The sequence below is a fragment of the Anser cygnoides genome, chromosome 19 (assembly GCF_040182565.1).
Source record: "Anser cygnoides isolate HZ-2024a breed goose chromosome 19, Taihu_goose_T2T_genome, whole genome shotgun sequence".
Lineage (NCBI taxonomy): Eukaryota > Metazoa > Chordata > Aves > Anseriformes > Anatidae > Anser > Anser cygnoides.
Window position 1 is genome coordinate 5,072,413 of NC_089891.1, and position 26,765 is coordinate 5,099,177.

The 26,765-nt window shown below is 55.6% G+C and overlaps 1 protein-coding gene across 2 annotated transcripts in view; it reads left to right on the forward strand.

Annotated features, from left to right (window-relative positions):
- Positions 1-9,501: 9,501 nt before the first annotated feature.
- The window catches only part of UBE2O (ubiquitin conjugating enzyme E2 O), a 62,203-nt gene continuing 44,939 nt past the window's right edge, over positions 9,502-26,765 (forward strand). The window contains exon 1 of one of the 2 annotated variants that reach the window (XM_048064344.2): positions 9,502-10,024. In XM_048064344.2, the coding sequence (XP_047920301.2) occupies positions 9,557-10,024 (468 nt within the window). In that variant the 5' untranslated portion in view covers positions 9,502-9,556. Of the gene's footprint in view, positions 10,025-22,067; positions 22,743-26,765 lie in introns of those variants that run through there. The other variant, XM_013178993.3, reaches the window with a different exon arrangement.

A 26,765-nucleotide genomic window follows, 5' to 3' on the forward strand; every position in this document is an offset into this window, starting at 1 on the left:
GTGTGTATAGGTGTACGCAAGAAATACCCACCCACGGTGCCCCCGCTGCTGGTTTGCTATCCCTGGAGCTGGCACAAGATGTGGCCACTGCGAACCTCCAGCCTTGGGGACCGAGATGGGGACCAGGGGTCCGGGCTGGGGGACAGAGGTTTGGTGTGTGCAGCCGGAGGCAGCCTGTGCTGCTGGGGTTTTATTCCCCTTCCCGGCTCGCTCACTGGGTAAATGATGTGGTTTAGCCCCTGTTAGGTTGTGGCCGTGCTGGAAAATGTGGCTGAGATGTGTCGGGGCAGGGCAAGTGGGTTTGCAGCTGCTCTGGTGCCCACAGCACCAGCAGCCACAAGGGCTGGGCAGGGTCCCCTCCACCCATCGGGGTGCCCTTGCTGAAAGGACGTGGAGTTGGGTCCTGCACGCCGCAGGCAGAGCTTTGCTCGGGGGCAGGGAGATGCCATTGCCCGGGGACGTTACCGTGACGTTGGGGAGGCCGAAGGGCTGCTGCAACCAGGTGAGCACATGGCCAAGAAGAGCTCTGCAGGTGAGAAATATCCCCGGGGCAAGTCCAAACCCACCCTCCCGGCTCGGTGAAGGTGCTGGGTGCTGATACTCATCATCTCCCTGCTTTTTCCCCATCTCCCGGCCGTGCCCAAAGCTCCCTTGCAGTCCCACGGCTGTGCCCCGGCCGCCCCATCCCATCCACCACCCCCCAGCCAAATCCCCTCGCTTGGGTCAGGTCCTGCGTGGTTAAACCTGCCTCGCATTTCGTGCACGGTCAAACCAGGTGAATAAATCCAGGGAGGACCACAACCTGAGCGAAAGCGAGCACGTGTGGCCCGCGGGCAGGAGCGGCGCGAGCAGCTCCAGAGCTGACCAATACTCGAGCCGCTTGCACCAAAGGCAGCGCGGAGCCAGGTCATTTCTGAATGCGTTCGAGAGGTGCCGGCTTTCCCTGCTAATTATAGGCTTGCCCCCGGCTAATAGGATTTACAGAAACAAAAGCATTACCAGCGCAAGCGGTGCGCAGGGCAGGAGCGGAGCAAGCTGGGAATTTTCCATCTGGAGGCGCTGAGGGCCGGGTGCTGGAGGTGCCTGATTTAGGCAGGGGGAGGCGAGGTGGGGTCTCGCTGGGGTTTGGTTTCAGTGAGTTTTGCTGGTTTAGCAGGGGCTGTGTTATCTAAGGGACTGGGTCTGTTAGGAAGAGGTGTTTTCTTTGGCGGGGGAAATATTCAGCATCCCCAGCGCCAGTTCTGGTCACCAAGGGGCGACAAGCTGAAAATGGTGCTGGAAGGGAGAGCTTCGTGCTGCCGCGAAACGCCTGCAGGAGGGAGGAAAAGCAGCGGCTGAGCTGGAGGCAGGCGTGGTTGTTTTTTTTTTGTAGTGTTGTAGGGCTTATCGTCGACTCTTCTGGATCTCCTCATCCCGCTAATTGGATCAGGGCTCGCCCAGCCCGGCAGCTCCGCAGCAGGCGAGGAGGGGGCCCTGCATCCCCGCTGCTGGGTGCTGGGCGCCTGCTGGAGCCGGCCCGCTGGCCTCTCCGCCGGCACACGGGGCCGTGCGTGGCAGGAGCAGGGGCTGTAAGGACCTGCAAATGCTGGAAAGTCTCTCTGGATACATTTACCCACAGAGCTGAGGGGTTCAAGATCTCTTGCATGAGCTCAGTTTGTGTTAGAAATGGATGGGAAAGGGGAACCAGGCTTCTCCAGGTATTTTTGGAAGCTTCTCGGGACCCCAACAGCAACAGCCTGGAGCAGAAGTCGGTGATGCGGGGAAAAGGCTGCTCTTTGGCTTGCTCTCGTATTTTTTTTCCCCTCCGGCGCTTTATTCCTGGCAGCCCAAATCAGATAGCTGGAGGGCTGATGTGTTGGTGTTTCTTTCCTGGAAATGAACTTTTCCTTTTTGCTTGGCTTCTCAGCTCCCTGCAGATGCAAAGGTCTCTGGCGTGCGGGGAATACGCACACCGAGAAAGCTGCGCAGGGCATGCCATGCATCAGAGGGGAGGGCAGAGGAGCTGCCGGCCCCCCCAGCCCCATACCCCCGCCCGGGGCTGTGTGGGGTTGCTGGGGGGCACCTACACGTGGGCAGCGTCCGGCCTGCAGAGGTGAAGATCCCCAGCCGCAGAGTAAGTGAGAAACAAGAGGAAAATCCTCTCTCCCTGGCCCCAGAAACTCTTTTTCCAGACCTTCCTGAGCTGAGCCCCATACATTGGGGGCTGTAGCAGCATAGAAAGTGCACTCTGTAAAATTCCCCCCTATTTGTGTTTGTGCACTAGAGGGACCAAAGCATCCACATGGCCCGCAGAGGTGCTTGCGTGTAAAAAACAAAACAAACAAACAAGAAACAGGTAAGTCTGCAGCACCCCCCTGGTGGCATCTTTTTCTTATATTAGGAATATCTGCCTGGAGTTGGAGCTTCAATTTTTGAATGGTTTGGAAGCAGCAAGGACTCATTCACCCAGATTTTTGGCCAAATGTTCTTTGCAGAAGAGTTGAAACTCTTCTCCCACCCCGAACGTGGAGGGTTTGGATGAGAAGACTCGCTACACCCAGACTTTAATAGCAGATGGTGTCGGTGCAGGGCTGCGATGAGAGCCGTGCTCTCACCTCCTCCAAAGCCCTGTGCAGGCAAGCCGAGCTCGGTGTACCAGCTCCCTTCCCTCCGGGACAATTCCCCGCACCCTGAGCCACCGGGGCTGGCACGCGGCAGTGCCTGCAGGCTGCCAGCTGCCCCCGAGGCTGTCAGCACCACGGGCACACAACAGAACCGTGGGCTTACCGGGCTTACCGGCCGTGGGACGGGGACCTGGCGATGTCCCTCCGCCAGCAGAGCCACCTCGCAGCCACGGGAGGGGAGAAATCCGGCTGCAGGGGCTCGTCCGCCTCGTCTGCTGCCACGCACGGAGCCCCTGCTTATATATTTGTTATTCATGGAGCACGTGATGAAGTTCTAAGGAGTTTATAACCCCGATGAAAGACGGGGAGAGGTGAGAGGCTTTACGGTGACAGGCCAGCAAAAGGATCCCGTCAGGCTGTTGGTGTTGGTTTGTTGGTGGATTTTTTTTGTTTGTTTTTTTTTTTTTTCTTCTCCCCTGGCGTGAGTGCCTGCAGAGGGATAAAGCATTTAGCTGATTGCTCCACGCTGAGTGCTCGGGGTGAGCTGGCAGGCAGGGAGAGCAGAGGACTTGGAGGAGAGAGAAGTGCACCTGGCCTGACCCAGACCTGTCCGAAGGCAGCCCCGCAGAGCTGGATGTGCTTGTCTGGCTTCCAGAGGACGTGTCCTTGCTCGGACAACGCACAGAGCGTGTGCCTGAGCACGTGTTTAGTAAGTGTGGTGCCAGCTCTTGGGGTTCAGCCATAAATTCTGCCCCCCAGCAGGCTGCGAGCTGTCCCTGGCAGAGCAACAAGTGTGGTCAGGGCTTTTATAGCAGAGCCTGATTCTGATCCTGCCCTCGTGAAACCCGTGTGGCTCCTCTGGTGTTCGGGGGCACTGCAAGGGTTGGGTTCAGCTCTGGGAAGTAGAAAGCAGTGACGCCAGGCACTGCGGGCTCTGCATATGTGGTTGCTCATAGGATTGGGGCCAGAGGTAGGGCTTTTGCCCCACGCAGCTTCCCCCGAAGACTGAGTACCTCTGCCTCGCAGTCTGAGCTCGCTGGGAATCGCTACACAAGGAACCAGATAGGTGAAACCAGTAGTATTTGTTCCCACCGGGACAAGTGTAATAAAATGGGGATTATCCCAGGCGTAACCTCCTGGAAAGGAAATGGCTGGTAAGATCAGCAGAAATAATAATTTAAAAAAAATGTCGGCATCATCATTGTCATCAGGAACCAGCTGCGGCTCTGAAAGGAGCGCGGAGCTGCCAGGCGGAGCTGGCCCCGCAGCCCCCAAGCCCTGCCAGGGCAGCTCGGGAGCTGCTGTGTGTTGTAGCCACAGGCAGAGTGACCCAGGGCTCAGCCCTCACCTCCCTGTTTTAGATATTTTTTTTTCATGGAATCGAAACAGAAAGATGCCCCAGTGTGTTTCTGCTGTTCAGAAATGGCATTTCAGAGCAACTCACAGCCAGGATTCAGCCGCGCGGCACAGGGGCTGGGCTGTGGCTGGAACAGTCGAGCAGGGATGCTGCTTTCTGCCCACCGTGGCAGGAGGGTCAGCCTGGTCCATCCCTCCCTGCTCCTACAGCTGCAGACGGTCAAAAACGGCATTAAGGGAGAACCACGGCAGCGTGCTGAGATTTAGACACTTAGCAGTGCTCTCAGCTCCTTCAAAGAGCCCAGCGTCGCCGCTGTCTCTGCAGCAGGCTGCTCGTCAGCAGCCCTCTCGGGGCAGCGAGGGACAGGGACAGGCAGCTGGGGCTCTGCTCGGCCCCCCTCTGCCAGGGCTTGGCAGGGAAGGGACACGAATGCAGCTCCGGGGCTCCTCAGCCCCCTCGTCTGCGCTGCAAATAGCACCGGGTCATCCCGCTGCTCCGGGGATTAAGCTGCTTGGGGTAGCTGCAGCATTCGTCATCTCTTGGCCTCGAGGGGCTGGTTTGCAGTCACAGGGAATGAAGGTGGCATCAGGGTCCTTCCCTGGGTGGCGTCATCCCAAACTCCTGTAATTATTCAGCCTCTGTGATCAAGCCAGATGCTGCTCACTTCCCCATTTTTGCAGCTTCTCCTGGCTTAGCCAAAGGGAGCCGTGTACCCAAAAAGGGCCGTGCTTTTCTCCTGGCTTGCACACAAGCGGCACGACACGGACAGCAGCAGGGCTCAGCCCCACTGTAGGGTCAGCCACGGGCTCTTGTTTTATTCCTACTCATGCCCTTCCCTCCCACCAGCTGCCCCAGGCAGCAGCACAGATCGGCAGCGTGCAAGCGCTCGGCATCGCTGAGGCTCTGCGGCAGGATGGAGCTCTTGTGGCTTCCTCAGTATTCCCAGCACTTGCCAGGCTGGCTGCCTGCTGCTTTTACCCCGCAGTGCTCCCTTCTCGCCTTGTCAAGAGCAGTTCGAAATCTCCAGCAGGTGCTGCAAAGCCGGGGTGCCTCCATCCGCTCCACTGGAGCAGCGTATTCATCGCAGCTCACATTGTGAGCCGATGTGCCTTCAAAATAGCAATGCAGGGCTGCTCTGGACAGTGGCCATGTCCCCGGGCTCTAAATAGACCCTAGAAGGGCTGGTTCTGCCTTGAAATGTTAATCTGCAAATGTGCACATATGTGGATTTCCTCTGGCATGTTCCTTTTGGCTCATCAGTGCAGTCGGTTCCTCTCTGGCGAAGGTGCAGAGCGCTTCCCTCTGCAGTCGCAGGAAGCTAGGGAAGGGATGCTGCATGTCAAAGGATTTGGGATCTCTCTGATCCCAGGGGAAGCAGGCTTTGAGCTCCGGCTCTGACCTGCACCTGAGCAACACATGCCTTTGCAGGGCTGGGAGATCTCCTTGCTGCTCCTCTACATGGGACTCTGAGGAAAGAGTGCAGACAGAGAGGGGAAGGTTTCACCCAAGGCTGCTTGGCCAGGGCAACTTCAGCCTAAAGCAGGGGTGGGAGACCCAGCCGGGACCTTTCTTATCCCCTCCCTAGAGCACAGGCACTTGGCAGTGATTAGCCTCCTTTCCTTCTCTCTGCTGGGCTGCAGTAGTTTGTAACTAGGTCATGGACACTCGTAACACAATCCCCATGACGAAGGAGGACTGAGTTCAGAGCGGGCTGCTCCGGGAGGAGAGGGCTGGGCAGGTGGGAAGGGCTCCAGCAGCTCCTTCCCTCCCGTCCCAGACCTCCAGGCATTTTAGATCCAGCTCTGCCTTCGGGATGCGGCAGCTGGGTGATGTTACTGGGTCACCCTGCCTCCCACAGCTCTGCAGGAGCTCTCCTGCCCTTGGCTCAGCACGCTGCTAGCGGGAGCCGGGGTGACCCCGTGGAGATGGATGGGCTGCGGCTGCCACTACGGGGAAGCCAAACCCTGCATCCCACAGCAAGGCTGGGCCCGGACCAGCCCCGTCATGGGGCTTGCAAGGTCTTGGTCTCGGCAAAGAGGATGAGAGGAGGGAGGGGAGGAGGATTGTGCGTGCATAAAGATGTAGGTAAGCAAGGTGAAGCCACTCGGAGGCCATTTGCAGCTGGGGTGGGGAGCGCCAGAGGTGCCTGAGCAGGGCAGCACGAGCAAGGAGGGGAGGGCAGGGTAACCGTAAGCAACATGGGGACACAGGGCACTTCCCTGCTCACCCCTAAGGGCTCCTCTCTCAAGGGCAGGGCTTTCCCCTGCCCGCCCAGCTTCAATAAGATTGCTGGGCTCACCACGGCACCTCCAGGGACGGGGCACCCCCAGCTCCTCCGGGCAGCCTGTTCAGCGCCTCGCCGCCCTCCTAGTACAGAATTTCTTCCTGCTTTCTTTTTCTACGTCTGTCCCCTGACGTGGCTGAGCCTGCAGAGCGGCGGTATGCCCCAAGCCCGTCCCTGTGGGAGCACCGGGAGCCGTTTGGCGTCCCCCCAGCTCAGCCCCGCAGCACCTCTCCGAGCCGCCTCGGGGGCGCAGAAAAGGAAAACAAAAACCACGGAAAGGCGGTGACGCCTGCCCAGAGCCCTCTGTGGAGCCCTGCAGGCCGGGATTTCCACCGCAAACCCCCAGCGGGCCGAGGGCGAAGCCTCTCCCGGAGGGAGCCCCGCGGCCGGGCCCCGGCAGCGGCCGCGCGGTGGCAGCAGAGCCCCGCTCGCCTCAGCCGGGCCCGGGGCAGGCCGCGGCTGGGCCCGGGGCCCCGAGGGTCAGGCCAGCGGCTGAAACGGTGAGGTTCACCTCAAAGATCACGGCTGTAAAGTCCTAGAATCCTAGAATCGTTAGGGTTGGAAAAGCCCTCCAAGATCATCTGGTCCAACCATCCCCCTACCACCGATGTCACCCACTGAACCACGTCCCTAAGCACCACGTCCAACCTTTCCTGAAACGCCCCCAAAATGTTTCTTGGTTTTGTGTGTTCTTTTTTTTTTACAACGTGGTCCAGCTGGCTGGGGACCTCACCTCAAGCACTGTGTGAGGTTTGGGGCACCGCAGTGTCAGAAGGACGTAAACTATTAGGGAGCACCCAAAGGAGGGCAACAAAGATGGCAAGGGGAGCTTCCACACAACAAAGATGGGGAAGGGGCTGAGGGGAAGATGTGTGAGGAGAGGCTGAGGGCCCTTGGTTTGTTCAGCCCGGAAAAGAGGCTGAGGGGAGGCCTCATGGCGGCCTGCAGCTCCCTCACAGGGAGCGGAGGGGCAGGCGCTGAGCTCTGCTCTCTGGGGACAGCGACTGGACCCGAGGGGACGGCATGGAGCTGGGACAGGGGAGGGTCAGGCTGGGGGTTAGGGAGAGGTTCTGCACCCAGAGGGTGGTAGGGCACTGGGACAGGCTGCCCAGGGACGTGGTCACGGCACCGAGCCTGCCAGAGGTGAAGGAGCATTTTGACAACGCTCTTGACACATGGTTTGGTTTTTGGGTGGTCCTGTGTGGAGCCAGGAGGGGGACTTGATGATCCTCGTGGGTCCCTTCCTCTTCAGGATATTCTGTGATTCCACGAAAGAGATGAGTCCTTCTTCTGCGCCACTTCCCCAGGAAAGCTCATCAGAGCCCCAGCTGAGATCAGAGTGCAGAAGCACACCCGGCTCAACTCCTGCTAACGAGCAACCAGCCTGACTCGTCCCCATTAAAATCCCCCCGCTGCGAGCCTGGCTGGTTGTGTAATGTGATTGTTTGCGTGGCTATTTGTGGCTCCCTGAAACCCCACTGCTCTTCTTCAGCACGTAATTGCTCTGAAGAGGGGCAGTTTCCATCCACACACAAGTTTGTGCCCATTACCCGTATCTATATTTTATTAGGAGCTGTTGCGATGTGCTTTAAGGAGATGATGCGAAGCATCACCACCGCGGCTGGACAGAGCTGGGCTTTGAAACCTTCCACGGAGCCGTAAGGAGAACACAGCGCTGGCTCAAGCGGAGTCAGAGGGCACCTTCTCCCCTCCCAAAGGCCTGATCCTGTTCCCAGAGGGCCAGGCACAGAGGGAAGGGGGCTGGGAGCTGTGCCGTGCTCCCCCCCCCCCAGCAGCACAGCTGTGTTGGGGCCATGCAGAGCGTGAAATCCTGGGCCCTGACTTTGTACCCCCCTATTCCTTCGCTTTGCAGAGGTCGCTGCCCTGTCTTGGATGTGGATGGAGATCTGTGGTCCCAGAAGCACATCTGTGTAACCAGCTGTACACCCGTGTTGCACTGAGAGCTATTTAACCTGTCTTTCCCCAGGGGTGTGCTGCCGTTTCCTCACCTGGTGTTCCCTTTTAGCTCTGTTCTGCTCCCTGTCCCTGGGGTCGGTGCTGAGAAATGCTCCAGCGGGGAGCCACATCACCACGACACCCAGTAGCGAGACCCTCTCAAGAACCATTTATTTCAAAACCCCCCGTGGATAGAGGAGGGAAAAAACATTCGAGTCAATGAAGCCAAGTCTGCGGCTCATTTGCACGCCCTAATGAGGACTTTCAGGAGCCATAAAGAGGAATACTGTGCCTTGCTGTGAACCGGAGAACACCGGGAGCAGCACTCAGCCCCACGGGTATCACGTAGAGTGGTCTCTGTGGGACAGGCCCTTATCCTGTGCAACCTCTGCATGTTCTGGGCAGTTTCCCCTAAATTCCTGTGGCGGCATTTTTGGTTTCTTTCCCTGATCTCTCTCCGGGGCTGCACAAGTGCAGGGTGTTGGGGCACGGCCTGGGGTTCACTTGCTCCCCAAGTGCTGCGCTGCTCCTGGCTGACGTGGGCACGGCGTGCTCGCCCCGTGCGGGTGGGTGGGTGCCGGCCTCTCCTGCAGACCTGGGCCTCACCTGGGAGGCCTGAGGAGAAGCTGCGGCCTGGGATGTGCCTGCTGGGGCGTGGTATCGCTTCACCGTACAGCTCAGAGCCCTCTGTCTGCACTGCAGTGCCCATCCGACTGCCCCAGGAACGGAGGCCACCTCAGCCTCCACCTCTCCTCTGCTGAGGCCTGGGTTCTCTTCCAGCCTTGGCCAGGCCTCCTCCTCTCACCGAATCCCGGCACCACCAGGCTTGGAAGAACCCTCCAGGACCATCCGGTCCTGCCGTCCCCCTCCCGCCACCGCCACCCACCGAACCGTGTCCCCGGGCACCACGTCCAACCCCTCCTTGAACACCCCCAGGGACGGTGCCTCCACCACCTCCCCGGGCAACCCGTCCCGACGCCCTGACCGCTCTCTCCGAGCAGAAATGGCTCCTCGCTCCCTCCCCGCCACAACCCGAGGCCATTCCCCATGGAGCCCACTGCCCCCCGTCCTCCCTCCTTCCCCCCCCTCCTTCTCCCCCTCCTCCTCCCCCCCCCCGCGATGGGCGTGGCCATCCAAGGGGGCGTGGCCGGACGCCACCAATGGGCGTGCCCTGAGGCCGTGCCGTGACGTAACCGCCCGGCGGGGCGGCGGCGGCGGGAAGGGGGCGGGGCTTATCGCCGCGCTAAGCCCCGCCCCCCGCCGTTACCCGCGCGCGCGCCCCGCCCCGGCCCGCCCCTCCCCTCCCCCAGCCTCCGCCGCCGCCGGCCGCGCGCTTCTCCCGCTCTGCCCGGCGCCATGGCGGAGCTGCCCGCACCGCCCGCACCGGGGGGCCCGATCCTGCCGCCGCCGGTCCCCGCCGCGTCCCCGGGGGTCCCGGTCCCGGTCCCGTCGGTCCCCCCCGCGGCGCCCCCGCCGGGCGGTTCGCAGCGCCTCCTCTTCTCGCACGACCTGGTGTCGGGCCGGTACCGGGGCTCGGTGCGCTTCGGCCTGGTGCGCCTGATCCACGGCGAGGATTCGGACTCGGAGGAAGAGGAGGCGGCGGGGGGAGGAGGAGGAGGAGGAGGAGGCGGCGGAGGAGGCCGGGGCGGCGGAGGAGGAGGAGGTGGAGGCGGCGGCGGAGGAGCCGCCAGCTCCGGTGGCTCCGAATCGGGCGGCCCCGGGGCGGGAGGCACGGAGGAAGGCCGGGCCTCCCCGCTGCGGCGGGGCTACGTGCGGGTGCAGTGGTACCCGGAGGGCATCAAGCAGCACGTCAAGGAGACCAAGGTAACCGGCGGCGGGGCCGCACCGACCGGCCTCGTGCCCCCCACCACCCCCCAAACCCTCCGCCACGGAGGCCCGGGCCTCGCGAGGCCGCCGCCCGGCCTCGCCCCGGAGCCTCCGTCCTTCCCTCTGAGGAGCGGGAGGCTGCGGGTTTGCCGTGGTTATCCCCCCGCCACCGTCACCGTCACCACCCCGAGGGGTCGGCGGAGGCCGCCCGCCGCCATCCGAGCGGCCAAGGTTGGCCCGCGGCCTCCCGGAGGCTGAGGGCGGCTCGTCCTCCGCCACCCGAGGGCCTCAAACCCTTTGGGATTCAGCCTTCCCCACTGGAGGCCTGGTCTCGGGGCTTCCCGAGCCTGCCCACCGGGGCGATTCTCGGTGGCACCGAGCTCGCGGAGCGCTGCCGGCGACGTGGCCTCCGCGTCGAGGACGGTGGCACCGGAGGATGGCGGCACCGCGGCCTCTATTAGGGCAGCCAGCAGCGAAACGGGCGGCCCGGCAAGCCGACGGCGGGCGGCTCGTGGTACGGGACGTGCCCTCGTCCGTGCGAGCCTTGGGCACCGTTGGCGAGCCCACCGCCGTCCCACGACCTCCCGCTCGCCTCCGCGGGGCGCGAGGGAGGCCGGGATGGGCGCAGTGCCCGGGGTGAGGCTGGCCGGGGGGCTTCCAGCAGGCTGCCTGGCGGCACGGAGACAAAAGAGAGAGAGGGGGCACTGCGATACAGCACAAAGGGGCCGGCGAGCCATGGGCGTTGCGCTGAGCACAGCAGAAGGCCGGCGCTGCCCTCGCCCGGGGGGCTGCCACACCGGGGGGGCACCGGGAGCCCGAGGGTCCCGGCGTGCCGGCGGCTTTGCCACCCCGAAATCGTCACGGTGAGGTGTCGAGGTGATGCGGAGGGAGGAAGCGGGGAAGGAAGGTGTGTTGTGGTCCTGCAGAGAGCGGTGGGATTGCGAGTGCTGGCAGGATGAGCTATATTTAGGGGATAGTGTCATTGGGCACGTGACCAGTTGGAGATAAGAAAAATGAAAACGGGCATTAAGGGAGGATGTTTGCACACCGTATGTTTCTACCTTTAAGGAAAAAAAAACACCCTCTTTCTCTAAAGAAACCACGATTCAATCACTACAGCCTTAAATAAGTCTTTGTATGCTGTTGCAGCAAAAATCAGTCCGAAGTTGAGCGTGTTTTTCAGCATCTAAGTAAGGCCGCCTCGGTTTAGGTGAATCAACCCAGATTTAGGAATTGTTCCTGGATTCCTGTATTCAGATCTGTTAATTCTGACTTTGCACAGGGTACTGAGTGCCCAACGTTAGAAAAAAACAGGCTGGGGATGACCAGAAGTCAAAGACAGTTACATAAATAAAGGGTTTTCCTTTTTCTTCCCTTTTCCTGGTCCTTCTCCGGGGTCGGCATCTTCACCGCGCAGGCACTGGGCCCCGGGGAGAAGTTTCCTGAGAGCTTGAGGCATTCAGGTGCACTTACCGCATCGATTTTCCCATTTGAAAAGCTGCCCACCAGGACTGAGAGGCATTTTGTGCAGCCTGCGCTGCAGTTCGGGCCTACTGAACCCAAATCTGGTGCCGTTGGGAACCCCTTGGAACAAACCTCGGGCACCGCGTGGGTGCCGTGGGGCTGAGGCTTGCTGGCTTCTGGGCGCCGGTGCCAGCCCTCACCTGCAGCTACGTCTCTTGGCCGGGGCTCTGACTCTCTAGCATCTCTGCCTGTGAGTTATTTGACGGCTTTGGAAGTGGTAACCAGTCCCGAAGCAGCTACATGATGGATTTGGGAGGGTGCTCGTTGCGGTTCTCTTGCAAGGTCCCATTTAGTCCCTGCGGTGGGCAGAGGATAAAGGTAAATCCTGCATCCAGGGCCCCTGCTGGCCCATCGCGTGCTCTCGTGTGCCCGGTTGGCGTGTGCCGAGGGCTGGGTGCCTCTGTCAGCTCTCGAGCACTTGGAGATCCACGAACCCTGCCACGTGTGTCGGTCAGAGCACGTGTTGTACCTGCCGAAGGGGGGAAATAAAGTCGCTGCAGATTTCGAGGAGAGCCAAACAGCACCTTCTGCTCCTAGTGCAAAGGTCAGCAGCAGCAGTTCTGTACCCAAGCTGGGTTACAATCGGAGAGCTTCCCCATGTTCTCTTTAAAGTTGGGGGTTAGGTGTGTTTTTTATTTTTTTTCCAGCCAGGGAATATGTAAACTAATGATTTCTACTGTTGCTTCTAGAAGTTCAATGCTTACTTTTGTTCTTTCCTGTTGGAAGCGGTAGGCAGGCTGCCACTTGACCACAAGCACACAATTACCGATGTTAATAAGTAATAGAAACTTTCTCTTGAAATAGAGCTAGCATTTGGTACGAAGGCCCACCAGCTCTTCCAGAAGAATTAGTAGTTTATTTGAGCTCATTCCTGGCTTGATAGTCATCACCGGTATCGTGGCATTCATGCGAATAAAAGAAGAGCCAGGGTTTTTTATCCTTGGTGTCTGCGCTCCTTTCGTGCCTCCCATGAGCACGTTCCCAATTGAGAACACCGGGAAGGAATTGCTGCCAAATAATGTCAAACACAGCCCTGGAAGGAGGAAGCTTCCCTTTGCAGACAGGTTTGCCAACCGTGTCTTGTTGGACCCCGGTGCTGTCATGCAACCAGCGGTTCCTCCGACCTGCTGGAACCGCCCTGCTTGTCCTCACGCTGCCGTTGGAAGGCTTGGTGCAGAAATCCTGAAGGTATTGCTCACGGGCGCAAGCGCTTGGTGCTTGCCCTAACAAATTGGCAGGGAATTAGCCACAGCTGAATTTTAATTTCAGGGTTTCTCGGCTGTAGGTTGGTATCCCTGCTGTATGCTTGAGCTGCCTTTGGGAAGTTCACAAAAATTCTCGATTTTGTTAGGTATTAGTGGGGCTCGCAAGGTGCTTTGAAACGCTGCTGCCCTTCCTCCTCCTGCCTCTCACCTGGAAGCCTCAGAGTTTTCCACCGCCTTTAATCGCCGCGGCGCTTGTGCGAGGCTGATAGCCGCCTTCTGTGGACGGGGGAAGTGGAAAGTGCAGGTGTTGTGTTTCAGCACCTTATCTAGAGGCCTTCAGCCGGCCGGCCTGCTGAATTCCTGCCTTGTGCTCCTCCGTCTGCCTCGGGGAACGAATGCTTGCGCTGGCGTCTTGGCATGATGCTGTATTGCTCGCAGTGCTTGTGGGTGTACAGGGAGGCAGCATGTAGGGACCCAGGACGAGGGGAAACTCCTCGGGAAGTTTTTAGCCTCTTGTTTTGTAAGGTCCAGAATCCCCCTTGGTTCGGATGGCTCTCTTACACCATTCGGCTTTGCTTTGGGAACGGATTCGTGCTATCAGGGCTCCTCAGGCACAGCCCAGTGGCTGCTCAGCTTGTTAGCTGGAAGTTGGCTGATGTTATCTCCATGAGTTTCTGTGAACTCAGCTCTCCTTCATCCCACACAGCCCTCCCGTTCCTTCCCACCCTTCACTGCCATAACTTCTTGACCTCAAATATTGAGCCATGAATGTAAGCTCGCAGGAGAGCTTTCTGAAGACATTATTCCTGCGTAATTTCAATATTTTCATGAATATTTTATTTGCTGTCTGAATCCTGTCATATAGTCATTATGACCTAAACTTGCAAGTTGTGATTTCAGTGTGTTTATACAACAGCAGAGGGAAATATTTCTGTTTACTGGAGGTCTGTATTTTCTCCTGTCCATCCCTTGCAGCCACTGCCAGCCCTCAGTGCTGGGCTCCCAGCCCACTAGCATGGGCTCTTCAGGCATCAGTCCTCGCCAGTGACTGTGTGCTACCTGCTTGAGACCGAGGGATGAAAACAGCCTTAAAAATATTCCATCTTCAGACCTGGCCAGTGCCTTCACTGTCTAAAGTGCTGCGATGCAGAGTATTTAAATTCCAGCAGGTGAAGAGGGATGGCCTGGGTACGGCTGCTTCTCAGGAGCCAGGAGTAAATGCTGGTCACAGTGCAGAACTGTGCAAATTCAACGCCCATAAGCTAATAATGATATTTTTTATTGCACGAGGAAGCTGTGTCTAACCCTCTTCTTGCATCTGACATTTCGGTTAGTCTCCCAGGGGGGTGCTTTGAAACCACCTGATCTGCGCGGCCGTTAGAGGCAAGGAGGAGAGAAAAAGCTTACTGGAATTTGTGTAGTTCTGTGTAAAACAGTCACTTCAGTGGGTATCATTTCCGCCCCGCGAGCACTCATTGCAAGGTTACGTACCCTTGAGTTGATTCTTGCTTTACTTTGATTTGTTGGACGCTTGCAATATGGATTTGGGGATCATCATAAATATTTTACTACAGAAATGGCCTCCTGTACACCGCGTGGTGTGGAAACCTCCGGAGTACTAGATGTTACACCCTGTTACTGTACAAAGAGAGATTTTGTGTACCGTGTGCGAGGTGAATTGACAATTTGGGAGTATGAGTGGCCACCTGGGCTGAGCAATTAATTATACTTGTTCCAAACCCAGTCAGGAGTGTTATTTTTAAAATGGACAAAACCTCACTGAGCAAGCAGTTTTGTGGCTCGCTCCCTCTTCCAAGGTGCACTCGCTTGCGATGTGCTGGTGTAGCTAAAAGGGGGGGGGGGGGGGGGGGGGGGGGGAAGGCAGCTAAATTAGTAATGCTCTTAGGACTAGTAAACAAACTAATGTGCGCTAAAAGCTTTGGAAGGAATCAATCAAAGCCCATGACAGGCTTTGAAATACCTGCATAAGTGAGGCATTTTGCTGCGACTTTCTCATAAAGTTTCTCCTTCGCTTGTGCTGTGCAGCTCCAAAACGGGCTTCTGTTTTAGGCTTTAAACAATTATGTAAAGTTACTTTTTTGGCAAAGATTCTTCTCAGAAGTTAAATGGCAGAAGCTCTGACAGGTGCTTTTTGGGGCAAGGCCTTGCTTCTGCCGGCTGTCCTCAGTTCTCTCTTCAGAGCAAGCCACAATTTTTCATGTTCAGCGTCTGTGTTGGTGCGGGGAAATCACCAGCATTTGTGAGGCTCAGAGCCTTAATTACTTGTGGGATTTCAAAGGCTCTGAAGGTGATGACACCTTCCTAAATGCTGCTCAGGAAGAACCTGCCTCGTTGTTTCCACTCCCCTCCTACCTTTCTACTCTCCTCCCACCCTGTGCTGGGGTTTTGCCCAAATGGGTCAGTGCAAGCCTAGAAACCGATCCTTCGGCCTGAAATTTTTGCACTTGCTTTAAGGCCGAGAACAGAGAGGTGACTTGGGTTTCTTTCCTTTTATGTTGTGCTCTGGAGCACTTGACACATAGCTCAGTTCAGCACTGCCTTGTACCGCTGCCTTGTCCCCTCCTGGGGCCTTCAGGCCTGTGGTAAAGTAGGAGAATGTCGTCTTCCTACAGATTATTTTTTGTTCTGGGACACTTCATGGTAACCTTTGGGCTTTTATTCCACTTGCTGTTAGGCTGCTAAATGTGCGTGTGTTTGTGTCTGAAACCAAAATTTGTAAAGTTACTGTACTTCAGCAAAAGCCAGTTTCTCCTCCCAGCAAAGTCCTTGGGCTGACTGGGTGGCGGCTGTACCCTCGGGTTTCGGTAGGCTTTTTGATTTCTGGATGTTACGTGCTTTTTGGGAAGGGACAGGTAGACCGTGTGAGAGGTGGAAAGGTAGGGGGTGAAACATCAAACGCTACAAAAAACGGGGGCTTGGCGTTTGGGGGTGCTTGCAGATCAGCTGTGGTGCTCTCAGGGGGGCCTGAGGGGCACCCCGCAGGCCCCGGCTGCCTCATCGTAGCCTGGGTTCATGCGACTCCTATTTCTTGATCTACCCTGGATGTTTTAGGGTCGTTCCTGCCTCCCTCATGCATCTGCCTGGGTGCGGGGCAAGCAGAATTACGGGCTGGTAGCTGCTGGGTGCCCTGTTCCAGCAGGAAGCCTCGGGAGGAGGCCCGAGTGGAAATCGAAACCTTTCCGGGCCAAAACCTCCAGAGCATGGTGTAAGGGAGCAGAAATGAGTTTGGTGATGATGTGTGCGGATTTGGGTACCTGTATGTGGGCTGTGTGCCTTGTTCGTCCGTCTCCGTTCAGGTTTGAGTTGCTCCAGAGAAGCCTCGTGACGTGGAGGGGTTGTGGTGCGGTGTGGTTCAGGTTTTGGGGGAGATCTTTAAGATTTTGGTGCACCATGTCTCTGCTCACCCGCTGGTCTAAATCTCGCCAAGAGAGCAGCTGGAGGGCTGTGGAAGTGGTGTCTAGAGCACTGTCTTTTGGGGACTCACTTTTGTGGTTGGTTTTTTTTTTAGGGGTGGGAGTTAATTTGAAATAAGAAAAGAGTGTGTTGGGCTCGTGCTTGCGGTATCACTTGGGAGCCTCTGGTTACAGTGTGTGGAGTCGAAGGGAAGCTAGGTAGCCGTGCCCTCGCTCCATTAAGCAGCGTTCATTTTGCAGCATAAAATCGCAGCAGCGGTGCGGGATTCAGCAGGCGCCAAGCACGGCTTAGGAGGCACGTCCCTGCAGCTGCCTGCGGAGCTGTTCTGCCCAGGGAGAGGTGTGGAGGCTGGCAGGCAAAAGGGCTATTTAATCTGAAAGGATGTGGAGCTTAAGGCTTCTAACTGTGCTTCCTAGCCCAAAGCTGGGACTTCCTCATGCATCCCTCCTGCTGGACTGACTGGTGGCATTTTCATGTCAGCGGACATCGAGCCTTCTGCTTGAAGTGAAATACAGTAATACCGGCAGAGCTGGAATTAGTTCCATCACAGCTCATTTATTTTTTTTTACCTACTTTTGAAAGGATGTAACTTCTTCACGAATAAAGGAATTTTGCATATGAATCATTTTTGTTTTAAGAAACAGCACTGCTTCTCTACTGATAAGGATACTTAGCAAGTAAGTAGGACTTTCATCTTCAAAGCGTTTTCGGGCGCTGATGTGGCAGTGCCTCTTCAGCTGTGCCTGGGGCAGGTGCCCGTGGGCAAGATAGCCCGAAGTAGTGCAAGGCCACCAGCTGTGTTTTCTTGGTGCTATGCTCCCTCTTTTCTCTATTTGACCCTTTCTGAGCAGGGCTGGAGATGGTGAGCTGTCTGGATGGTGGAAAAATGTTTGACATTCTTCCGTGCAGTTATAGCTGGGGACTTCCGTACAGATAAATTACCCTCACCCGAACCGTAACACATTGGTTATTCTGTGTTTGGGTAAAAAGGGGGCTTGGAAACTAGATGGCATACCAGATCTCTTGGTACTGAGGGACTCAGATTGATTTGTTCCCTCGCATGAGTAAACTGGTGAGTAACCTAGCATTTTTAGAGTTAATTTGGGTATGAATCTTGTAAGCTGGGAGAATTTTGGAAGGCCGAGTTAGAAAGATATGTAGGCAGTAAATAACGTCCTAGATCATAGTCCTTGGTAAAATTGGTGGCAACAGCTACGCTGAAACACAACTGGAGCTTGAGTAGCTTTGTAGGTTGAGTAGCTTCATGCTCTGCTTCCTCCCCCTTTACTCCACAGTTACCCTACCCCAGCTCCTCCTGCCATACCTGCTGCTTGAGAGGAGCCAGGCATTTCGGGAGCTGCCCTGCTCGCTGCAGGGCTGCTCCCCTCAGAAATTGGCTTTTCAGAATTGGAGGTGAGTGTACAGCAGGATATTTCTGCTCAGAAGTGATCAGATTTCCAGGAGGGCCCTGCGCTGGAATTGTCCCTTGGCTTTGCTCTTCGGGCTGCTTTTGAAGATGAAAGTTGTTTTTTTTCCTTGGAAGGTAGGTTACGCGTCCAATCCAAGTGAATAATTCTCATGGCTGCTGCAAGAAGTATTCGTGCTTCTGTTCAGCGTCTGAGTCCAAGTTCCTTGAAACAGCGTTAGTCTTGAGACAAACTAGCCACATTTTCTAAATTTAGAGTTACTACGTGGTTGTGTAACTGGCTGTAAGTGAACAAGCTCTTCATATTTATTTTGTCCTTAACTTGAGCAATTTCTGTCCTTGTGCCACAGGAAGCCTGCGGGGTCCAGGTTATAGAAACTGCTTTGGCTTCCCATGCTGAAGTACAATCTCAGCGAGTTGTCTGCAGTCTTCAGGTTAAAGAAGAAAAGAGGAGCTGGGGAGAGGAAAGGGAGGAATCTCTGTCCTTCCTGGAAATCTTTGGGTTTTGTTGTTTTTTAGAGTCTGCAGATGTGGATGATTCATTTGCTTCCTGTAAGAGGGAGGCTGAGCAGTGTTCGGGTATGTTCCAAGGAGCTTGGGAAGCTCTTCCTAATGAGGTGTAGTAGTATGTAATGTTCCTTCCTTGAAGTGTATTTAATGCGGCATGTGATTGATGAACATAGACCCGAATTATTCTCGCTGTGGAAGCTTTCTGAACTGGAACAAAATTCACAGGATGAAGCAAGTTGATAGATGCTGTATATTCCTGAAATATAGGGAAGGAGAGCACCGTGCAGAATTATACAGCAGCGAAAGTGACACTGGAGGAAATGCCAGAACCCGATACCTGGGTTCCTAGATTAAAAATAAATAATAATTAAAAAAAAAAAAGCCCAAAATGTCTTCTTGCTACATTAGTTGATGCTTTTATCTTAATGTGCCAGTGTTTTGAGGTCTCACACTCCATATCTTAGTGTCAGTTTTTTATATAAAAGTGCTATTGACTCAGTGACTGCCTTTTCACCCAGAACATCTGAGCGGTGTGGCTGAGCTGGCTTGTTTGCCCTTTTGACTCTCAGGCTAGAAACTTCCTCCATTTAGTTGTGTGCAGCACTGGGGATTTTGCTGGTACACGGCAGAGAAATGGCTCGTTTGGTGCACAGGCTGAACCTGCCCTGCAATGACAAAGCAAAGTGCTAAGTGCAGGGTGACTTTCCTGTAACAAAACTCGTGCCAAACAAGCGCTCCCTGTGATTATGTGGGCGCTGGCGAGGGCAGCCCGAGCCCTCCTGTCGTGGGCTGCAGCAGCCCGGTTGTGTCTGAAGGTCTGCCATAAAAAGTTACCGGGCTGCTTTGGTCTCTGCAATTAGGAAGCTGTCCTAAATCTGGATGGGATTTGTAATTTCTGCCAGAAATGTGCAAGCAGTTTGCACCCATCCCTTCTTACAGAAAGCAAACCTGGCTCCGAAGTAGCTTCTTGTCTTTATGAATGTGCTGTTCAGTGGTGAGGCACGCTCACTGTCTCCTTCTCACCCTCACTGTCTCACTACTTTGCAAGAGGGGCTCTTTCCCTGCTCACCCTGCAGCCCTTGTTCACTTGTCCAGGGCTTTCTTGCTCAGAATTGTCCCCGGCTGCCTCGATCAGCCTCAAGGACCCTCCTTGGGTGGCATTAGAGTTTCTTTCCAGAGGCTGCTTTTATCTAAGACCACGTGTCAGATAAAAACTTAACACTTTCCACATCGAGCACTCTCTGTATTTCACTAGAGTATTATGTGATCAGCTCTCATATTTCTTGTTTTGTTAGGCCTCTTAGAGGAGGATGAATAATTTACAGGAACTGAGTATCACAACTATTGTAAGTGATGTGGTCGCCATAATGCAGATATAAAATCTTTAATTGTAGGAGCCTATTTTTTTTTTTCTCCCAGTATTGACACTTGGAGCTTTGGAAGAAATCCAGGCTAAGTTCCTGGCTTCCTCTTAATCGTACTGTGGCTAGGTATTTTTTCTGTGTATTTTTATGTTTATTTCTGTGCTCAGTAATGTGATTTAGTACCAGACTGTCGTCTGTTGATATTGGTTACCCTTTAAAATCTATTTGCTCTTGCATGATGATGAAAATAATTGAGAGCTGAATTATGTCCTACAGCAACTGTGCCACGAGCTTCGGTGTTGCTTTTACTTCTTTTGGTTTAGCCCCATGCAGCTTCTTTTTTTCTCAGATCAGGGTAGTCCTTCTGATTAGCATATGTGCAACCATGCGAGCCAGCCAGTTTTGTAGGGAAAATGCTCTTATCACAACTCCCAGAGCTGGCATTCTTGCTGCAAAGTGAGTACTCAAAAGCAATCTTTTTCTTAGCGTTTGTGGAGATGGTTGGGAACTGCTGGTGGGGGGTTTGACAAGCTGTATTTAACCTCCTGGGCCGTAGTCTGTGGGGTAAACTGGTCTCATCAGCCAGCCTGCCTCTCGTAGGCGGTGTTGTATGTCTGTTCCTGCCCATGGCGACTCTGTCGTGAACCTTAAGTTCCTCTTGGGGAAGCTTAATTTGAGTTTTCCTTAATCTCTTCTGAGCTGGCGTTGATAAGTGTTCGCTGTCAGGAGCGCCGTGATGAGAAACCCTCAAGGGACTGAAAAGATGCCTGTTAAACGTGGTGCCTGTAGGACAGGTCCCTGTCTCCTGCTGTCACTGCTCCTATAAGCTAAGGTAAGCGTGGGGCAGGGGGGAACAAGCTCGGTTACTTTCCAAACTCGCATCTTGCTGACCACCTCGTCCCGTTTGGGCTGGTAAGGCATTTTCTAGAAGCATTTGCAGACCATCTCAGGACCCTGCCCTGCAGCCCGTGTCTGCGTCTCTTTGGGATCTGAAAGCATCCCCTTGCTGTGATGGTGGCGGCGAGCTGAGTGCTCCAGCAGCTGCAGAGCCCGTGCTGCTTGCCGGGGAGAGCAGCCCACGAAGTCTTTGTGGGATGCCGTTTGTTCTCAGCGCTGCTAACTTAGCCCCAGACCAGTGCTGCACAGGGTGCCTGCCTGTGGCCTGCAGTGCTGCCAGTGCTTGAATGAAGCCTTAAAACAAAAGATCAAGAAGTAGACGCGGAACCAAGTTCAGAGCATCCTCGTCCAGCCTGTGTGTACCACTGAGCATGGGAGAAAAGACTTGAAATAGCAGTTCTCTCCCTGCTTTGACAGCAGCAGACCCGTCCGATGCTTTGCCACCAACTGGCAGGGCACCTGCTTGCCCCCTCTTTTTTCCAGTTTTATCAAAAAAATCCCTGGATGTTCTCAAAATGCTCAGTTACGTATGACCTGCTAGCCTGGCAGTGTTGCATCTGAACTGCGGGGTGACATTGAGCTTGGGTTTTAGCTTTTCCCACTAATTTAAGCTAGAAGGGTTTTTTTTGTTGTTGTTGTTTTTTCACCCAGTTGCTTTAGGGAATTTGAAGCGAAGTAGCTGGGATTATCTGCGTTCTGAGGAAGAGCAAAACAAAGCATGTTTATGATGTTCCCACGTGAAACTCAGGCCCCAGGAGGAACGCTACAAGGCTGGCAGTGCTGCGTGCAGGGCTGGTGCTGCTGCTCCTGGCTTAGCCTCGCCTAAACGCTGGCTCTGAGTTTATTTTAGGCTTGCGAGAATAGGAGGCACCTGTCACGTTCAGCTGGGCTGTGATTTAGCCAAGTGGCAAATCTACCTTAGAGACCAGGAAAAGGAAGAGCTTTTAATCAGGAATGACAGCGTGCAGCCTGCGGTCTGACCCCAGCCCTCGGCGACGGGTGAAATTCCCCCTCTCGACACCTGCCTGGCTGTAAGTGGCTGTTTGGGCAGGGGGCAGGGGCTGCTGAGATGCCACCTGGGTGAAATCTGAGCGACGTGTTGAATGCATACAGCTTAGAGCTGGGGCATTGTCTTGCTTGGGTGGGTGTACTGAAAACTGGGCACCTGTCCGCCACGAGATGCTGTAAAGGTAAGGCAGCTCCGAGCTTCTCTTTGGGGGCATTTTAAAACACTGATATCTTCCTGAATCGTGTTGGTGCTCCATTCACAAAAACGTTGTTAAAATCTCATGCTGAGAGGTGTGCGTTGTTTTTATCCCATCCCACTCCCCCGCCTAAGTGACTTGTTTTCAGGAAACCGCTTTTTCAGTTCCCTTCTTTTGTGCACATCGCAAAGGTCTGTTTTTTTTTTTTTTTCATAATTATGAAAAGGAGTGCTGTTCGAGTGGCCAGCCTGGTGGTAATAACATCTAGCAATATGGGTTTTGGTGCAGTGCTCGAGTATCCTTCACAATTCTCCTTTGATAATTGCAGTCTGACAGAGCTCGCTGAGATATTCCCCATCGCGTGCCTGCTGCCGAGGCTCCTGCGAAAGGAGAGCTGCAGCTTGCTGGGATCCGTTCAGCCTGGGAGCGTTACCTGAACCTTGCGGTGCGTGTGGTAGAGGAGAAGTAAGACCCAACTGCAGATTTGACTTTTATCATGATTTATTTCTGAGATGGGCTCAGTTCATCTTGAGAGAAGCAGCTTCTTGTGAACTTTCGTCAGCATCGTATTGAATCTGCTCGGGAAGAACCAGCTAGGTGAACCGGATCTGGGACTTCTCAGTCGTAGGCTTTGAATTTTCAGGCAACTTCTGATCGTTGGTCTGTTCCTGTTCAGAGGTGCACGGCACTTCAGTGCTTTAATGCTTTGTCACTGAGGTGCTTAGAGGCTTCAGTGGCTGGATGGAGGTTTTACCTGTGCCTCCTGGCAGTCCCCTTACTGCGTTATTAGGCGAGCTAGTAAGGTGGGGGTACAAATCTCTGAATTTCCAACGCCTGTTGCATTTCTGAAAATGCTTACGAGCCGTCCTCTGCGTTGTCCCGCTTGTCGAGGAGGCTTAGAGCTGACACCTGGGCGTGAGGTAACAGTGGTGACAACGGACTTGTGTAAGGGAAGGTTCTGGAACGCGGCCGAGGCAGGAGGGTCAAGCACGGACGGACAGCATGCACCACCCTGCTGCGTAGAGGACTTCTTCTAATGTCCTTTTTTCCTGTTACCATCTCAGCCGAGCCTGTCGATAACCTGAGAGCTAGGAAGAACTCGGGGGCTGCAGCAACATGTATGTTTTTTCCGTAAGGGACATAAAGCAGGTAAGAGTGTCGTTGGGGGCTGCCTGCTGAGGGCACAGGCAGCAGGGCGGTAAGACCTGGAGTTGCCTTAAAATTGTTTTGCCTAGGAAGGTGGCGTTTGGGTTCTTCGGGGACTGAAAACGCAGATTTGAGACGGTTGGTTGCGATTCAGCTCCCAGTTTGCTGATTATCGCAGTACTTCAGCACAAGCCGTCCACCGGCACAACCCCTGCAGAGGGGGTGGGCTCAGAGGTTGGGTGTGTGGCTGTGTTCCTCCCAAGAACTGGCCAGTTTGTGTCCCTGCTGGCCAGGTGTGCAGAAGGGGCTGCCCTTCTTGCTGCCTTTCAGGTTAAATACAGATGTCGGCTTAAGTTTTCCTAAAAATCCGGAGTTACACTCCTCTGCTAACCAGGTAAATGTTCAGCTCTTCGTATCTTTCAGTGATTGTGAACAGCGGCCTTATCTTGATTGAATATGCAAACACAGAATTAAAGAGATTAGAGCGGTTTGCGGCGTGGTTGGTGCGTGCAGTGGCCGCCGAGGATGCCCCACACCAGGCTGCGCAGCCTCTTCTGGAGGGATTTTCAGTGAAATTTGTTCTGTTGTTCAGAGACTGATGGCCGTGTGAGCTGAACCCTCTGCAAAATCCTCCTGTCCTGCCTCCTCCAGCCGCTCGGCCTCCAGAAGCGCTTAGTTCGGGCCTTGTGCTCCCAGGTCGTGTTTGTCTGGCTGCCGTGTGAAAACAAACGGCTCCGAAGCGGCAGGGGAAGCGGCAGGTCTGCGAGGGGAGGCAGGGAGGCGAGCAGCCCTCCCCTCTCCGTCCCTCGCTTCCGTGCCAGGGCTGTCGTGCTCTGGTAGAGGACAGCTCGCTTTTTTTCGAGCCCGGTGCCTTCGTTGCATTCCCCCGAAGCCGGCACACGGGATGGAAAGGCTGGGAGGGAGATGTGGTGCTGAGCTGCGCCAGGACCTGGGGGGTGCCGGTGCTGCAGCGAGGCAGGGGGGTACGGTGGGGGCAGGCGCTGGGTGGCCGTGAGCTGCCTCCGCGTCCTGCAGGCGTGCGGCAGCCCCGAGGGAGGAACACGCGCGTGCCTTGGAGAACACCCGGGGGGGTTCTGGGGACGGCTCGGGACCAGTTTGTGGCTGTCACTGGTGCGTGTGGCAGCAGGGCGCTCGCTGCTGTGGGAGGGCAGCGCTGCGGCTGCAGCCCGCTGCCTGCCAGGGGGTGGTCCAGGAGGTGCCTGTTGGAGAACGTTTCGGGGTAGGAGCGGGTGGCGGTGGGCGCCTCTCCCTTCCCGGCGGCTTGCTCAGGGCGACAGCGACTTGCTCTGCTCGCCGCAGGCAGAGCTGAATTCCCAGCCTGCTTCCCAGCCTGGTGGGCAGCGGTTGCTCTGCCCCAGCAGGCGCAAGGGGCCCTCAGCTGAAGATGTTTCACATCACAGCCAGGAATCTTTGTTTAATCCCCAGTCCAGCTTTGGGTTTCTCAAACATAAGAGGCACGGTTGCCTCCTGGAGTAAATGCACAGGGCCTGTCCTGCTGCCTCGCTGCAGGCGTGGTGCAGCAAAACCCCTGTGCCAGTACCCCGGGTTTCAGCAGTGGAGCTGCACTGCTGGAAGGAAGGGGTTCACCCCGGCAGAAAATAGAGGGCGTGTTGTTTCCTTCCACTTGGAGGGATCTCTAATCCTGATCTCTCCGTAGTTTTTTTTTTTTCTGTTCGGATTGCTGTGAACAAAAGGAAAAATCGTGGTTTTTTTTCCACTTGTGGCTCTCGTACCACGCCCCCGATGAACTCCTATCTGTGTAAATCTCAGACCTATTTGTGCATCCTAATCCTTGCCGTTTCGTGGTACACGCGCTCCGTGCACCTCCTGATCTCAAGAGCTCGGTGTAGCGAAGCCGGAGGTATTTTCACTGCTGTCAGTGCCGTTGGACTTCGCGGTGTTGGGCGTATCCCGTTCTGCGTCGTGCCACGACAAAACGAAGAGCATCCGGAGTTACCCGGGGTCTTCATTGCTGCCGGTGGTGGAGAGGGCAGAAGAACGTTGTGGTTTAGCTTTTCGTTAAAAAAAAAAATAATAACGGAAAAATTTGAATCTCTGAAGTTGATCCGGGATTGTAAAAGACTGAACCTGAAACCCTGATAGGGAGAAAGCGTTAATCAGATGAGTGTTTTCCCAAGGCCGTGGCAGCGCAGGGGGTGTTGGCCTTTCGCTCTTGGTTTTTTTTCCCCAGCTCTTCTCTCTGGCTGGTGCCCGGGGAGGGAGCTGCCGTCCCCACGGGGCACCCTGCGCTGGGAGCAGCCCGGGTTAGAGCCCTCGGGAATGGGAGCGCTCTGCCTAAATTCCTCCTCCATCGACCTTTCTGTGGTTCCTTTGTGTTGCGTGGGGTTTTTGGCCCCAGGGGTGAGTTTTAGGGATATTTTCTTGCTGGCTCTGTGTTAGTAGAGGGGAGAGGCTGCGTCTCGGGGGTAGTGACCTCCCCGACGACTTCTCTTTTCCTCTTCCTCCCCAAACCTGACTGCAGCTTTCCAGGAGCACCCCCTCGCACGGCAGAGGCGCTGAAGCACCCGTTGGGGCTCCTCGGGGCCTCGGTGCGCACCGATCCCAGCGCGCTGCAGACGCTGCTCGCCTCGGGCAGCCCCTCTTTGGACCTGGTGCCTTTTTTACCCTCCCTCCTGGAGCTTCTGTACATTTTTTTATCTGAAGAGACACGAGGCTACCGCGTCCATCCCTGCTGAACGCCGACAAAATGCTGGAACCGATGAAACAGGCACGTTCCCTCTGGAGCTGGGCCTCCCTCCAGCCGAGGAATGTAGGTCAGAGTTAGCGACGTAAAATGAGAAAAGGCTTGATTGTAATGGCAGCGTTTCACCTAGATAATCCGGAGAGGTCCTCGCGCTAATGGAAAACCTGTTCGTACATATACGCTCTTTAATATGACTCATTAAGCAAACCTAATTAGGCAGCAGCGTCAGCCCTCCTAAATGCCACGGCGCGTGGTTGTTGGGGCTGTAGGGCTGGCACCCCGACTCGTACATCCTCCCGCCTGCTGGCCGCATCTGTCCCAGTCTGTGCTCCCAGCCCTCGGTGCCCAAGGAGAGGGGAGAGGAGGAGGTGCGAGGCGCTGCTGAGTCCCTGGGGGGGTGAAGGGACCGTCGGCTGCCTGCGCCGGGCACGTAGCTCCGGGGGAATGAGAAATGAACCTGGCCAGGTGAATTAAGCGGGCTGGAAGCTGGCGCTGCTTTGTGTTCAGTGAGTAAATCCGTTGGGAAGGTGTGCGGCGTAACGTGCTGGAGATCTCCTGGCGCACCCCTGGTGACAGGAGTGCTGAAAAACATCTGACAAAGCCGACACAGACATGTGAGCAGCGAGCCGATGGCTGGCAGGTATTATGCAGATGCTGAGGACCTTTCACTACGGGATTCTGCTGCATCAGGTGCCTTCTGGTTGTTTTTTTTTGAGTTTATAGCAAGAGCAAGGCGTCATTCCGTGCTCACAGCAAAAAATTATCCTTCTTACTGCCTCTTCAGTATGCTCAACGCGCTTTGTATCTCGAGCTTGTATGCAGAGCGTGTATTCAAATGAAGCGCTGTGTTCTTGGCTTATCACTGTCCGCTTTTTAATGATGCCCCTGATTTCTTCACAGCTCCGTGTCCCACCCCAGCGCTAGGTGCGTGGCAGTGGCTGATGGAACAGCTCCTGCGTGCATGCAGCTTGGGCAGCTGGGCAGTCTTTGCAAGTAAAAATCACCGTTGGGAGCGTGGGAGCATCCCGGCTCGGTTTGGGCTGCTGCTGTAAGTTGGGCACCCTCTCCAGGAGCCCGACAAGTACGCAGCCGTAATTAACGGGGCAGCTTTGAGGGGGAATGCAGTTTATACCTCTAATTAAGGATGTCAGCCGGTATAATGCAGCCTGAGGCTTCTCAGCCCCCCATGACCCATCCCAGAGCGTGGCTAGGGCTCAGCACCTTGGCGGTTCTGCGTACCACCGTGCCTCCACGTGGCTTTTTGGTGACTGTAACCTGCTGCTCTCCACGGTGGCACGCCT